The sequence below is a fragment of the Pteropus medius genome, unplaced genomic scaffold (genome assembly GCF_902729225.1).
Source record: "Pteropus medius unplaced genomic scaffold, Ma_sr-lr_union100, whole genome shotgun sequence".
Classification (NCBI taxonomy): Eukaryota; Metazoa; Chordata; class Mammalia; order Chiroptera; family Pteropodidae; genus Pteropus; species Pteropus medius.
Window position 1 is genome coordinate 1,438,217 of NW_024355109.1, and position 14,375 is coordinate 1,452,591.

General features: G+C 55.5%; 1 protein-coding gene across 2 annotated transcripts; it reads right to left on the reverse strand.

Annotated features, from left to right (window-relative positions):
• Positions 1–1,029: 1,029 nt before the first annotated feature.
• On the reverse strand, positions 1,030–12,895 carry EPS8L1 (EPS8 signaling adaptor L1). 2 transcript variants are annotated; one of them, XM_039857113.1, is made up of 21 exons: positions 12,733–12,895; positions 12,224–12,279; positions 10,944–10,984; positions 10,668–10,726; positions 9,927–10,088; positions 9,499–9,648; positions 8,892–8,974; positions 8,235–8,496; positions 7,846–7,972; positions 7,567–7,655; positions 7,400–7,474; positions 7,150–7,298; positions 6,442–6,583; positions 6,300–6,328; positions 6,179–6,190; positions 4,241–4,373; positions 4,020–4,151; positions 3,699–3,810; positions 3,395–3,569; positions 2,872–3,004; positions 1,030–2,783 (listed from the first exon to the last, which is right to left on the reverse strand). In XM_039857113.1, exons 2-21 carry the CDS (start codon positions 12,238–12,240, stop codon positions 2,697–2,699), a joined length of 2,169 nt encoding a protein of 722 aa, XP_039713047.1. In that variant the 5' UTR covers positions 12,241–12,279; positions 12,733–12,895; the 3' UTR covers positions 1,030–2,696. The 2 variants fall into 2 exon arrangements, with proteins under 2 accessions (XP_039713047.1, XP_039713048.1); XM_039857114.1 differs by lacking the exon at positions 6,179–6,190 and having other exon boundaries at positions 12,733–12,894.
• Positions 12,896–14,375: the final 1,480 nt, after the last annotated feature.

Here is a 14,375-nt window from a genome sequence, read left to right on the forward strand (position 1 = left end):
GACCCAGGCCAGGGCTGACATGGACAGAAGGGAGGTGGCTTAGGATGGGGAAGAAGGGTCAGCCAGGTGAGACAATGGGTCTCAATATTGAGCTGGGGAGCTTGGGTCTTGTCATCAGTGTTTTTGAAACAGTCAATTGACAACATTTAAAATTTGGGTAATTCACATAGAAAAATCTGGAATTTGACTTCCCAGGAAAAAAAGGAAGCTATGATGGTGTGAGCTCTTCAGTCCTATATGGTAACAGTTGGGTGGAGCTGAGTAAGACCCATCTTCTAAGATGGGGCATTCCTTCATTCATTCAATTTGTTCATTCATTCATTCTTGGTCATATTCTACTTGCCAGGCCCTATTCTACCAGTTGGTGATATAGTAGTGAATGAAACAGGCAAAGATCCAGGACATTTTAGGGGGAGAGGCATAAGTCATCCAATGATAAAATGAAAGTATTTTAGGTGGTGGTGCTGTGGAGGAAAAGCAGGGGAAGGGGAGAAGGAAGCTGGTGTGTGTGTATGTGTGCATTTTGTATAGGGTGGTCAGAGCACGCCTCGTAGGCTGGCACAGGCAGACATTTGAGGGTCTGAGGAATTGAGCCATGTAGGTATTTGAGGGATGAGTCTTGATGAGAATGGCATGTGCGAAGGCCTTGAGGTAGAAGTGTGCCTGACGTGGTGAGGCAGAGGAAGTAGCTGATGTGGCTGGAGAGAAGCAATGGGGGTGGGGTTGGAAAGGTAATGGGCTATGAAGGAGAACCTAGGTTTTAACAGGTCCCTCTGGCTGCAGCGTTGAGAAGAGTCTGGGGGGTAGCACTGAGGGACAGAAACAGGAAGACTAACTAAGGGGTTACTGCTGCAGTCCCAACAAGAGGTGATGGATCTGGGGGATGGTTTGGAGGGGCAGCTGCCAGGGTGTCTTGATAGGTTGGATTGTGATAGGAATGGGGCTTGGACCCAGTGTGCTCATGTGGGCCAACTGCCTGGCTCCTGCAGTCATTCCAGTTTGCAGCCTTGGTGATGGCAGCAAGGGGGGTTATTGAGGGAAAACTGTGGAGCAAGCAGGCTTGGGGATCCGCTTGCCCCTCTTAGAACTGAGGGCTGGGGCACCAGACAAGAGGTTGAATGGTGATTAGATACCCATAAGGGCTGAGGGTCTTCTGGGTGGATGGAACAGCATGAACCACGCTTGGCGGCAGGAAGAGGCAAGCAGAATGCTGGGCCTGAGAAGCTGGTGAACCTAGCTGGCCACAAGCCTCTTGCCGCTAAGCTAGGGCTTAGATTTTATCTGATGGGCCATAGGGAGCCAAAGGAGGTTGTGTGAGCAGGGTGGTTCGAGGTGGGAAGAAGTCTTGGAGGGCTGATGTGTCCGGGTTGCAGAAGGAAGTAGGGACTGAGAATCATGGTTCCTCCCAGTACGTGGCTGTGCCTCTGACTTGTTTGATTTTGGAGGATGCCAACTGGTCCAGGTAGAAGCTGAGCTCCAGGGGAGAGGCTAGCAGGCCTTCTGGCAGGGGAGCTTGGCAGTGGGCATTGTGGGGAAGCAGAAGGAGCCAAGGAAGGAAGAGGAAAGGACCTTCTTTTCTAAGCTGGAGGAATGTCCAGTCTGAACGAGGCTGAGAGCCAGAGAAAATCAGTTCTGAACTAGACTTGCCAGCCACCCAGATAATGGGAAGGAGCTGCTGGCTAGCCAGAGGAAAAAGGAGCTTGAGGAGGTAGGAAGCTTCCTGGTAGACTGTCGTCTCACAGGAAGACTAGCCAGAAAGCCTGTGGTATGTTCAGGACACAACTACTTCTCTGTGGCTGGACCCTTGGCAAGAGGTAGGGGACAAAGTGGTGGATTCTGGGAGACTAACCTGGAGGAAGAGAGCGGGTTTCCCTTAAGTGGGTATTTGAGCTGGGCGTGGAATGCTGAATAGGAGTTCAGGCAGAAAGTCGCTGGTCCAGCCAGCAGAAACCAAATCCAAAATCTTGGGTGGTTGAAGGGGTTTGGGGAGTGTTTGGAGAAGGGCAGGAGCAGAATGCATGGAATAGTGAGGAGGTAAAGGATGAGGTTGGAGAGGTGGGTAGGGACCAAACCACTCAGGGCCTTGAGAGCCATACTACAGGGCTAGGGGGGCAATGAAGAACCAGAAAAGGATTTTGAGCAAGGGAAGGGTTGGGATACTGAGTGTTCAGAAGATTGTTCTGGGTGAACTTAAGGCTGGAGGTCAGGCAGAAGTCTGGATTGGGACCCCAGGGAAGGAGAGCAGGGTTTAGAGAAGGAAACTAAAAAAAGTGGAGATGGCTCCTACATTCCTTTTCTCCTATGAAGCTGTAGCTGGGGCAAGCAGGTCCCTGAGACCCCTGGTAGCTGAGTAGAGAAGGGACAACAGTTGACACTGCCTGCTAAGAGGAGGCTGTTTATAGACTGGGCCGCATATCACAATGCACAGGGCTCCCGAGTGCGCCCTCTCCTGGGGTGCGCAGCAAAGTGGAGTCCCTAAATTTTCTCTTCACTTCCCCCGCTCCCGCTCTTGGCCAGTTGACGAGCGCAGTGCTTGCTCAGTAAACTCTAGGAAGGACGGGGGAAAACCAGGGCCGGAACAGGTCAGCGATCCTTCGAGGGGTCTACTTCCACTGGTGGGGGCTGCAGAGTCCTTTCTCCCATGGGGCACGGGGAGACCCACTACGTGGAAACTTGTAGCGGAGGGCTGGCAAGGGTCAAATGACCTCTGTTTCCATCTCACCTTCCACCTTCTTCTTTTGCTTCTCCATCACCACCTCCAGCTCTGACACTTTCCCTTTATCCTGGAGGACGGGGTGGAATTTAGGACACTGGCATCCGAGCCTGGGCTCCCTCCTTGGCCTGGGCCCAGGGCTGAGCTTCCCAGCTCACCTCCAGCAGTGCACGCTGCACCGTGACCTGGCTGTACACACGCGCCCCCTCCTGGGGGCTCACCGTCCGGAACTCCTCTTTCTGCAGCGAGAAAATCTGCGCTCCGGTCAGCACGCCCAGCGCGTCCACTGTCCTGTGCGAGGGCGGCGGAGGCGCGGTCAGGTCTGGTCAGGTCTGCCGGCCAATCGTCCCCACCAAGCCCCTCCCCATCACTTCATGCCCACCTAGTGGTTTGTCCCATCAGCAGCATTCTAGCTCAAGCAGGGACAGGGAGCTGCTGAAGGATCCTGAATCCCCACACACCAATTACAGTGCGCCATAGGGACTTTTCTGAAGACTCTCCAAATCGGAGTCTGGGAAGACATGTCAATCTCAGCCAGTCATTCATTGTTGCAACCAGACACACCCTCAGTCTAGGCCAATCTTGGTTCCTTGTGGTCTGCTACGCCTTCCTCTGGGCCAATCAGAACGCTCCGCCTCTAGCGCTCATATCTCATGATCGGAGTCGGCACGTACCACTCACCTGGCGCTAAAACCCTTGGCTTGCAGCCAGGCGCGGACCTCTGAGGCATCTGAACGCGGGCTGAGCTGCGGCTCCGGGATGCGGGGCCCTGGGGCTGTGCGGCTGGGGCCCGAACGACCCTGGGCCAGGCGCGCCTGCAGCTCTTCGTTGACACTGAGCATCTGGCAGAATCTTTCTGTGGGCGGGAGATAAGGAAGGGTCCTCGTGACGGGCCCGGGTCCATCTGCACTTTTCGAGCCTCGGTTTCCCTGCCTGGAAGGCGAGGGCAAGAACCGCTTCCCTGAAAGAGTGCCCCCACACTCACCCTTCTCTCTGGGGTCCAAGCTGTTGAGGCTGTCGCAGCTGTCCCAGTGGGGCTGAGCCCGGGTAGGAGCCACAGCTAGGGCCGTGGCCGGCGGGGGTGGGGGAGTGCTATTCTAGAGGGGACAGAGAGGAGAGCACCTGGATCAGAGAGAGGACTCAGAGTCCCAGCCCCTCTTATAGAGGTTAAGTTTCTGAATCCCCAACCATCTCCTCTGCCAGTACCTTTGACTTTGACACCTGATTCCCGCACCCCTGGTTCCCAGGATCAAGATCTGGCCCCCAGCATATTGTCCCTCGAGACCCAGAGTCCACCCTGGCTCACCAGAATGCGGGCAGGGCTTTGGCTGCGGTCCCCCGGGAGCCCCGGGTGGGTTGTCAGGATATTATAAGGTACGTATCCCTCCTGCCCTTGAGAGTCCCGAACCTTCCACCACTTGCGCTTGTCATCCAGGACCTAAGGGAAGTACAAGGGGATGGTTCAGAGCCTGTGTCCGCAGCTAGGGCTGGATCCACTCCAGTCCATCAGCCCTCCACCCGTCTAACCTCCAACACGTCCCGTTGCTTGACTGATAGTTCACTGCTATTTCGGGCCTGGAAATCATAATTACATAGGACCCATTTCCCTGCTAGCTCCGGCTCCGTGTGGGGCTCAGCTTCTTTCTCCAGGTCTTGGTGACTGAGGAGAAAGGGCAGGGTTGGGGACAGGTGGCAGCCAGCCCCACTCCTTTTGGCTGTAGGGTGTTGGTGTGAGCTGGGGTTAGAGCCAAGCAGGGGCCAAGGCAGGGGGCCGAGTTAGTACTGATAATAGAGATATGAAACTGGAACAGCAGCTTGAATATATTTTGCTGCTTATATGCCTGGCACTGTGCTGTAAGCCTGTGATGTGGGTGCTGGCATCACCTTCATTTTATAGATGAGAACATTCAAGTTTAGAGAGATAAAATCATTGCCCCAGATCACACAGCCGGAGACAGCTGCTATTTATTGAGCATCTACTATATACTCGGCTCATGATTAACAATAACCCATAGTAATAATAAAAACAATAGTCAGTACTTATACAGCACGTGCCAGGCACTGTTCAGCCTATTACATATATTAGCTGATTTGATTCTTGAGACAACCACTGGTAAAACCATGAATTTGGACCCCCCTTTTCTTCTTCCTCCCAGAGTCCCTATAATTAGCTCCATTTTACAGATGAGGAAGTGGAGGAATAGTGATATAAAGTGACCTGGTGATGTAAGGGTCTCAGAGCAAGAAAGAGGCATAGCTGACCTGGAACCCAGGCAGTCTGGCCCCAGAACCCATGTCCTGAGCAATTCTGCTGTCCTGTTCAGGCAACTGGACATGAACCTGAGCTCTGCCACTTCCTTGAGCTCTTAACTTCACAGACTTCTCATTCTCCCAGGAAGGGGTTATTATTTTTCTCATTTTCTCTCCAAGGCACTCAAAAGCTGGGGTTGTCAAGCCCAAGATTCAGAAGCATGGAGGGTGGGATGGGGAAGGGAGGGGTTTCCGTGAGACCAGGCATCTGGGGGGAGGGGAGTGGGATTTGGGCTCTGACCCCCCAGCAAGAGGGACCTCAGCTCAGATCAGGCCTACCTGTGCAAGGGAGAGGGGGGGTCTTCAGGGCCGCAGCACCCCCTCTGTGGGGCTGGCAGCTCCCAGCACACTGTTCCTGCTGAGACCCTCTGCTCTGGCCCTCGCTCAGACCCCTTTTCTGCCCCTCCAACCTTGCTCCTTGGTTTCTTCTCATCCCAGGTGGCTTCTCTCCTATCCGGCCCTTACTTGCCCAGAGACCCTAGTGTTCTGGCTGCTTTCTCCCCTTATTTCCCCAGAACCCAAGAGTCTGCCTCCATTGCTTGTTGGAACCATGAACCATAAACTTGGACCCCCAGATCTTTCCTTCCCCAGAGACCTAGGAGTCTAAGTCCCAAGCTTTAACTTCCTCATCCTCTTAACCCTTAGAGGTTCCCTGTCTGACACCCAGCAGAGGTTGAGACAATTGCTTTAGAGCCTTGGGAAAGTGAGGGTCCAGCTTGCCAGCCTCTTTCAGGGGCCCAGCATCTCTACCACTCCCTAACCTGCCCAGAAACCTGTCTGGCGGCCAGGAAACCTGCCTGGCGGCCCCGAAAGCCCCAAGCCCGCTTTTCTGGCTCTCCCATGTTCCAAGCATCAGACTTGAGCTCTTCTTCAATACCTAAACATTCCATTCCCTAACCTCTTCCCTACAACTCCGAGGGCTCTGTCCTGGGGGGGACCTGGGGAGAGAACTTCCCGGACTCTTAGCAAACAGCCTTTTTCCAGCCCTTTGAGGACCCAGGGAAACAACCTCTCAGATATTACTCACACCCGGCCCACTCCTCCCTCAGACCCTGGGATCTGGACCTCCAGCCCCCTCCTCCCGTGGACCCAGAAGTCTGAGCTCCGCCCCCTCACTCCCTTCTCCCCCCTCCCAGCCCCGCCCCGCCTCCTCACCACCTCACCCACCTGCGTAGAACCCGGAAGACAGAAGGAAAAAGAAAAAAGGGGGGCAGAGTTAGAGTCTGGAACCCCCAGGACGTACCCCACATACCCCCACCCGGGGGCCCACACTCACCCATTGACAGCGACCTGGGGGGCGCTTTGCTGTAGGACATAGAAGATACCAGGTCAGGTGGGGCTAACCTGAGTCTGGACTCCTTGGTCCCCTCTGTGTTAGCCTAGAGGAATTTGCTGTCCCCTTGAAGCCTTAGCCTCACCTGCCGGCGCCGCCGCTCGTGCTGTAGCTGTTTCTCTACTGGGTCCTCCCAGGGGCGGCCCTGCGGGTCAGTGGCTGGGGGTTCCCAGCCGCTGTAGAACTCGGGGCTGTATGGGGGTCCCTCCTCCAGGGGCAGCTCCACCCTGCGACCAAGGACGGGGCGGAGGGCTCAGGAATCCTGGTTCAGCCCCCGACTTAACCCTGTCATTAACTTCACTTTTCCCCTTTCCCTAAGCTTTACCCCTTTTCGGCAAACCCTGCCCCTGCCTAAACTACACCCATGACATCGGTTATATTTCTAAATACACTGATTCCAATCTAATGCTCCCCCCCAGCCTCTAATTGAATCTCACCTTTGATTCCAAACCCGTTTTCTAGCTACACGCATTCTTCCCTGGCTCTGCCCCTACCCCCTCGAGGCTGTCTCCGAGAGCACAGACTCTGCCCTCTTTCCAAACATACAGGCCAAACTTTCCCTAAAACCCGCCCTTTGTTTCTTTTGGTCGTGATTCAGTCTTAAACCTCCCCTTCACGCTAATTTCTGGCGATTTCTCCAGTCGGAAGCTGGAATTTGTCCTAGGTCCCACCCATTTTCATTGGCCGCACCCTCCGGCCTAAGCCCCGCCTCTAATCCTTCCAGTCCCGCCTTCTACCAATCACCACGCCCCTGCTTTCTCCAGCCCCGTCCCTCAATCGCCACGCCCCTCACCCTGGCCGGGTCCACGAATCCCCCAGAGAGGTCCAGAGTGCATTTTCACTTGGGGTGACATTATCCCGCAGTAGTGCCACGGCCTCGGACGTCAGATGTGGCTGCCGCACGCCACTCGCGAGCTGGGGGCCGCCCGACATGTCCACAATCTGCCAGGGGGCAGGAGTGGGCGTGCCATCAGACCCTCTAGAAGTGGAACTCAGATTCCTTCTGCTGCAGGGGGAACCTGAGGATTGGGAGGTAATCTCACCACGTGCAGAGGTCCGAACAGGAAGTGCAGCAGCTCTGGGGAAGAGGGGTTGGCGATATTGCCGCGCAAACGGGCCTGCGGAGCAGGAGAGGGGCTGGCGTCAGTGTGTGGACCAGTCAAGTTCGCCATCCTCTGCCCTTGATGCCCCGGGCCCGACGTGTCCTCACCAGCAGGCTGAAAGCGTACTTGATTTTCTGAAGCACGTCGGTGTACTCGGCCTCGTTGGGCGGCTTGGCCCGCAGTGTCAGGAGGCCCTCTGTGGGTAAGGGGGCAAGCAAGGTGATGGGGATATGGAGACAGTGTCAGAGAGAGAGGCAGAGACTCAGTGAGATCGCGATTGGGAGTCCAACTGGCAGGGGGTGCGAAGGGAGACCCTAGGGAGAGGAAGGTTATTTGGGAGTAACTGGGGTGGGGTATTCGGGATCCCACTCGGGGGTGCCCCTCACCCCCAGCCGCCCGGCGCCGGGTCCTGCGACCGCGCTCCCGGTGCTCAAGCACTCGGGCCGCCTCCGCAGACTTCTGCAGCTTGGATACAAAGCTCTCCACGTCGTCAAACAAGTGGTTCAGGATGTCCTGGGGGACAGAGCCGAGGCACGCATGAGACCCCTGAGTCCCGGAACCTTATCATCTCTGTCGAAGTCCTCTAGCCCAGAGTTCCTAGGTTACATACACCCTCTGATGCCTGGTCCTGTCCCATTCAGTCACCGCCGGTCACACCCAAGACATCTGACCGGGCGCCAGACCAAACCCCACTCCCTTATGGAGGACTCACACCCCACAGCCGGTCCCGCCCACAGCCTAGCCCTGCCCCTAGATGTCTGGCCCCGTCTCTTACCACGTCCCGCTCCGCCTGCAGACTGGCTAGCTCTGGGCCGCGGGGGCCCAGGTCCGGGGAGGCCTGGTCAGCGCTGCCGGGGATCTCCTCCGGGCAGGGCCTCCGCGCTGCTTCTGCCTCGGGAATGGGTTCCTCCTGGGGTCGTCCGCAGCCCATCGTCGGTTCCACGGTGCTGATCGCTGCGCGGACTGAGGGGCGGCGCTGCAGGGGCGGGGTCTCGGCCGGGGACGAGGGACGACGCTGCAGCTCCTCTTGCGTGGCCCTGAGTAGGGAGAAGAGGAAACTCGGGTGGGTTGAGGGGTCCAGGGAGGGTAAAATTCCGAACTTAAAACGGAGACACTGGCCCAAAGGGGTTGAATCTAGGTTCAGAATGGTAAGGAGAAATCCAAAATATGGGAGGAGCGCCTCTCTGGAGGGAAACAGAGGCCGAGAGAGGAGAAAACAAGTACCAGAACCAGGAAAATTAGGGTCCTGGGGAGGGGGCACACTTGTATGGGAGGTACACGCAAGACTTGAAGCAGGTTTTGTTTGACTTCGTTCAAAATTCGTCTTGCTCTGGGCTAGTGGTATAAGCCAATTTCTAGGATGGGGAGACTGAGGCCCAGAGAGACCCCGCCCACCCTCTCTTCTCCTTCGCTTCCAACCCAATCCCCTTACCTGAGCGCCGCGGCCCTGCGATCCCCACGGCCGGAGCGGTAGTCGTACAGAGCCCCTTGGATGTCCTCACGGATAAGCTCCGCCTGTCAATCAAGCCGTCAGGCCATGCCCCCACTCCACCCACTGTCGGACCTGGCCGCGGGCTAGGGATGAATTTCTTGGCTCCGCCCCAGACCATGGTCAGTCAACGCTCACGTCTGTAGACCCACGCAGGTCCACGCCCTAGGCTGACACCTTCGCCCTACGTCTGTCTCCGACCTAGGCCACACTCCTACCCACGGAGGCCCGGTCCGGGTGGCTTCTGGTTCCTAGACCACACTCATGCCTTTCTGTTCTGGCTGCCCCTCAGGTCCTCTCATATGTTCTTCTGGAGCCCTTAGTCTCCGTCTCCTCTCCGCTCTCACGTTCAACCTCGACCCTGTGTCCAATTTGTCCTCAAAACCCTCAAAGTCCTCTCCTTTCCAGAAAGTCTTTGCAGGTGATGCCCCCTCCGCTGGCTCTGACCCCGCTTTTGTCTCGGACTACGCCTCAACCTTAGAGGCCCCGCCGCTGGGTTCGAGGAGTCCCAGCCTTAACCTCCGCTGACTCCCGAGCCCGGCTCGCTCACCCCAAGACGCAGGCCCTGGAAGAAATGCACGTCGGGCTGTGTGCGCTCGGGCTCCTGGCACACGAGCAGCAGCAGCGAACGACTCCGGCCCGGCGGCGTCACCGCGTCGCAGCGCACGATGGCGCTCAGCGGGTACGACTCCAGCTCCTCCTGCGGGGCGGGAGGGTAAACTGAAGCCCAGAACCAATGACACTACTACATGCGGACAGCAGTGACAGCAGGTGCAGGCACCGAGCAGGGCAAACCTCTGTTTAATAGAGAGGGCTAACAGGGCTCAAAAACGGGGCAGTGGTCCCTCGCCATGTTCCAAAGGAAGGACGAGCAGGAGCCAAGATTCACGCTAAGACCCCCGACGTCCCTAGGGCCAAGCTCTCCATCCCCCCACCATTCAGTCCAGCAGCTGCATCCACCCACGTGCCCCCTGGCACCTTGGAGACGAGGTCGAGCAGTGTGACGTGGTCGGGAGACACGCGCAGCAGCATCTCCTGGGTCCAGACACGGCCCTGGCTGTCCATGACCGCCAGCTTCCGCAAGGCTTCCTCCACCGTGTGCACGCCATCTTCCTCGCCCAGGCAGAACGTAACCAGGTGCTGGCACCGGCCAAGGAGAAAGCAGTGAGTCCCCGGATGATGCCAGGTGGGTTTAGAATCCCGTGGAATGAGCCTTTCGGCCTGTGACTAACCACACCTCCTCAGGAAGCCCTTCCTGATCACCTGCTCCACGTATGGGCGCCTCCACCTAGTGCCCTAAGTTTCTCTCATCAGAGTGACTTATCACCTGGGTCTGTCTTCCCACCAAGACTGGAGGCTCCTTGAAGACAAGGAATGGTCTGGATTATATCTAGTCCCTTTAAGCACCTCTACCTCCATGAGAGCAGCTGGTACCCTTTGCCCTACCTCTGGACCTCATGTGATCCCTACTCATCCAGGATTGTGTCTGATTTGTCCCCAGACTGTCCAGCTCAAGCTGGCTCAAAAGACAAGCTGGCAGATTCAAGTGGAATTGAGTTCCTCCACGACACCTACCTCTGAGGCGAGGTAGAGGAAGTCCACTTTGCAGAGGAGCACAGTTTCCCAAGTTCTTCCTGCTTAGAGGTCCAGAAGCTTCCAATACCCCTGTCTCCTTTCTTCCCACAAGACCCCCTGTGCCATTGCAGACCCCAGACTCACATTGACTGGATACTGGGAGATGTCAGCCATTACGACAGTGGAGTAACGCTTCCTCTGCTCTGTGGGGGAGGAGGGGAACCACGGAGGGGGGTATGGACCAGAAGACCCCATCCTGGCCTTCTCCCTCAGACCAAGAGACCTGGCCCCAATCCCCTCCTCCCTCAGACTAGGAGTCCAGGTCCCCAGCCACCTCCCTCAGACCCAGAAGTCCAGGCTTCCAGCCCTTCTTCCCTCAGATCCTGTTTCCACCTGAGGTTTCCTTGGCTCCAAACTCACCATAGATGGACTTGGCACTTGGTTTGGGGGCAGCTTCTGGGCTGGTGAAGGAAAAGAGGGGTAAGAGGGGCCATGGGAATTGGGAGCAGATCATGGGTGTCAAATGCCAAGCAGAGCAGCGGCTTCATTTTGAAGGAACGAGGGAGCCATGCCGGGTTCTGAGCAGGGGAGGGCAGGGCATAGCTGGATGTCGCTAAGACTGGTGAAGCAGTGGTGCTGGATGGTAGCGGGGAGTATGGTCTCTACGGTCACATGGACCTGGGTTCAAATCCCCTGTCAGCTGCTGCCTTGCCATAAGACCTAGGATAGGACTTCATCTCTCCTGCCTCAGTTTCCCTCTCTGTAAGACAGGGGTTAGTTATCCTATAGCTTCCATCTGGCAGGGCTGTTGGGAAAATTTAATGAGATAATGCAATGGAAGTGTTTTGCAGCCTCAATAATTGTTATTATTATGATGACGATGCTAAGGGCTTGCTCAATAAATGGGAATTTTTATGATAACATTAGTCTTTAGAGTAGACAGAGAATTACCGTCTCTTTTCCCATCCCCAATAGGCCAGCTCTTCCCAGCCAAATCCTCTTTGTCTCCTGCCTTTAACTTCCTCTTCAAGGTCACCTCCAAGAATCCTTGAGTCTCCATTTCCACAGAAATGGCAGAAGCTTGGAGTTCAAGTGTGGTCAGGGATGAGAAACCCTTTCAGTTGAACCTTTCCTCCTCATCCTGTTCTTGCCAGTCAGGTCTCCCCACAATTTGATTACCTCTGGGCTGGAGACCTTACTACCTCACCTCTCCTGTGTGGCTGTTCCCATGTGTCTGTCTTTGTCTTTCTCCCTGCTTACCCCAGGAGACTTCAGCCTTCGTAATCAACATCCCTGACGGTTTAGCAAAGGGTCAATATTTAATAAGATAACAATCGAAATAGCAGTCCCTATTAGTTGAGCACCTGCTGTTAGTAAGATTCTCTGCTAAGTCCTATGCATGATTTATCCCATCGAGTCCTCAGAATTGTCCCTGTTTCACAGAGGAGGGACTGAGGCTCAAAGAGGTGACATCCTTTGGCCAGAGTCATACCATAGCTGAGCGTTAGCATCTGGATTTGAACCCAGGTCTGTCTGCTCTGGAGTGCAGCTCTAACTACAGGCTGGACAGGGAGAGAGGCAGCTCAGGCTTCCTTCTGAGTGTGTAGACTTGGGTGGCCGTTAATGCCACCTGCAGGTACAGGTGAGAGTGTGGGGGAGGGGTGGTGGGGCTAGGGGGCCTGGTGCCCAGGGGCGCTTACCCGGTGCTGGTGCTCATGGTGCCAAGAGTGGGGAGCTCCTGCCACCTGGAGGTGCCCTGGGAGCCAGCAAGGAGATGAGGGCCTGACTTGACCTGCTGGACCTATGATTCCTGGCCCAGCTCCTCCTCCCTCAGACGCAGGAATCCAGGCCCTAGCCCCTCCTCTCTCAGATCCAGGGGTTTGGGCCCTCAGCCCCGCCTCCCTCAAACCCAGGATTCCAGGCCCCCAGCCCCACCTCTTTCACATCTAGTACGCCAGCCCCCAAATCCTTCCAGAAATCCATGCATTCAGTTCTGTAATCTATGTGTACCCCACCTTCCTCCTCCACACAGTGTCCAGTCTCCCAGCCTTATCTTCTCAGGGGCCAAGTCTAGGCTCCAAGCTGCTCATCCCTAAGAACCAGAGGGCTTCAACCCCACGTCTCCTCAGAGAACTGTTCGTCCAATCTCTCAGTCCCTTGTGACCCTATATTCTTCCTTTAGCTATTGGGGTGCAATCTTCAGTCTTACCTTTCAAGACCGGAGAGTTTAGGTCCCCCAGCCTTTCCTGTGCAGTATGCAGGAATCTGCGTCCTTCTCCTCTTCCCCCGGACCCAGGAGTCCCCACCTTCCAGTCCCTCCTCGCCTGCCCTGTCAAGCTCTGTCAGAAGGGAGGCCGGCTCTGGTCTCCCTTCTCAACGAAGCGCCCCTCCTTCCTGCTCCCTCCCAGGCTGTCCCGCCTCCACATACCTGAGCACTCACCTGGCACAGCCCTGGTGGACAGGCCCCTGGGCGGGGCCTGCAAAAAGACCAGGGCAGGGGCTGGGATGGCCCAGAGTGGGGGTGGGGGTGGGACGGTAGGGACGTGATTGTTTCATCATAAGAACAATAGAGCTATAACAACAACATCCTTGTCTTTTGATGTCACCACTTGTTCCTGACTCAAATACTCCCTTCTAATTTTCCTAATATCTCCGGAAGTCAGAGGTTTGATTTCTACTTGTTTCAGGTCCAAGAGAGGGGCATCCATGTGAGAGGCAGGCCTCTCTTTCCATCTCTAGGGCTAGTGTGTCAGTCTCTGCTTTGTGCACACGCGGCCGTGATTCCTGCTGTCACTGGTACCCTCGACCCTCACCCCTCCTCTCCCTCATCCTTTGGACATTTTCCTCAATAACTCTCTGAGATGCTGATGGCTAAAACATGGCTCACTCAGTGCCTGGTACAACTCCAAGTACATTACACACACACAAAAAGAACAGGTTTCTCAGGCATGAAGTCTCCTTCCAAGAACTTTCGTGTGCCAAGGTCCTTGCTGACTGAGTTACACACAAATCCAGTGAGGTGAGTGTTGGGGACCTTCATTTCACAGATGAAGAAATGGGCCCATAAGGGTTAAGAGCCTTGCAAGGTCACACATGAAGTGAGTGCACAAGGTCAGGGGCCAAAGTTTGGACCTCTAAGGGTGGACATGCCACTCTCCTTTCTCATTGCTGATCCTCGCCACCATCGTCTCTCACTTGGACTTGCCTCCTAACTGGTCTTCCTGCTCCGTCCTCCGCCGCCCCCGCCGCTAGAATCAATGCAGGGACTTCACAGAAACCTAAGTCAATCATATCATAGCTCTGCTCAAAACCCTCCAGTGGCTCTCCATTCTCTGCATAAAAGGTGAGGTCTGCAGTGTCTTAAGGGACATTTCTTCAACCTCCTCTTCTTCCTTTTCCAGTCACTGTGTTTACTTTTCCCATCACTGAGGCCAGCACACTGGCCTCTTTGCTGTTCCCTTGTCCTGCCTTGGGGCCTTTGCACTTGCTGGTACCTCTTCCTGGAATGCCGTTCCCTCGCATATCCTTGTGGCTTGCTCCTCATCTCCTTCAGGTCTTTGCTTGAATGTCACCTTCTCAGAGGGACCTGGCTGACCACCCTATTTAAAATTGTAGCACCTCTTACTCTCCCCTCCTTCCTCATCTCCTCACCTGCTCCATACTTAATTTTTCCTCAGAGTGTTTATTGGCTTCTAACACACTATAGTAGATGTTCTTTGGCTTATTTTATGTCTCCCTGGTAGAATTAAGCTTCACAGGGGAAAACACTTTTGTATGTTCAGTCTCCCACTCTCTCTGAAGCATGTAGAAAAGTGTCTGGCACGGAGTGAGACATTTGTTGAATTAACGAGC

What these genes read in the sequence shown, in the direction of transcription:
- EPS8L1 (XM_039857113.1), bottom strand. An exon ending in TGCAGGCGGAGCGGGACGTG is followed by an intron (nt 7,973 to 8,234) that starts GTAAGAGACGGG and finishes TCTGTCCCCCAG; the next exon opens with GACATCCTGAACCACTTGTT. An exon ending in AAAGCCCTGCCCGCATTCTG is followed by an intron (nt 3,811 to 4,019) that starts GTGAGCCAGGGT and finishes TGTCCCCTCTAG; the next exon opens with AATAGCACTCCCCCACCCCC.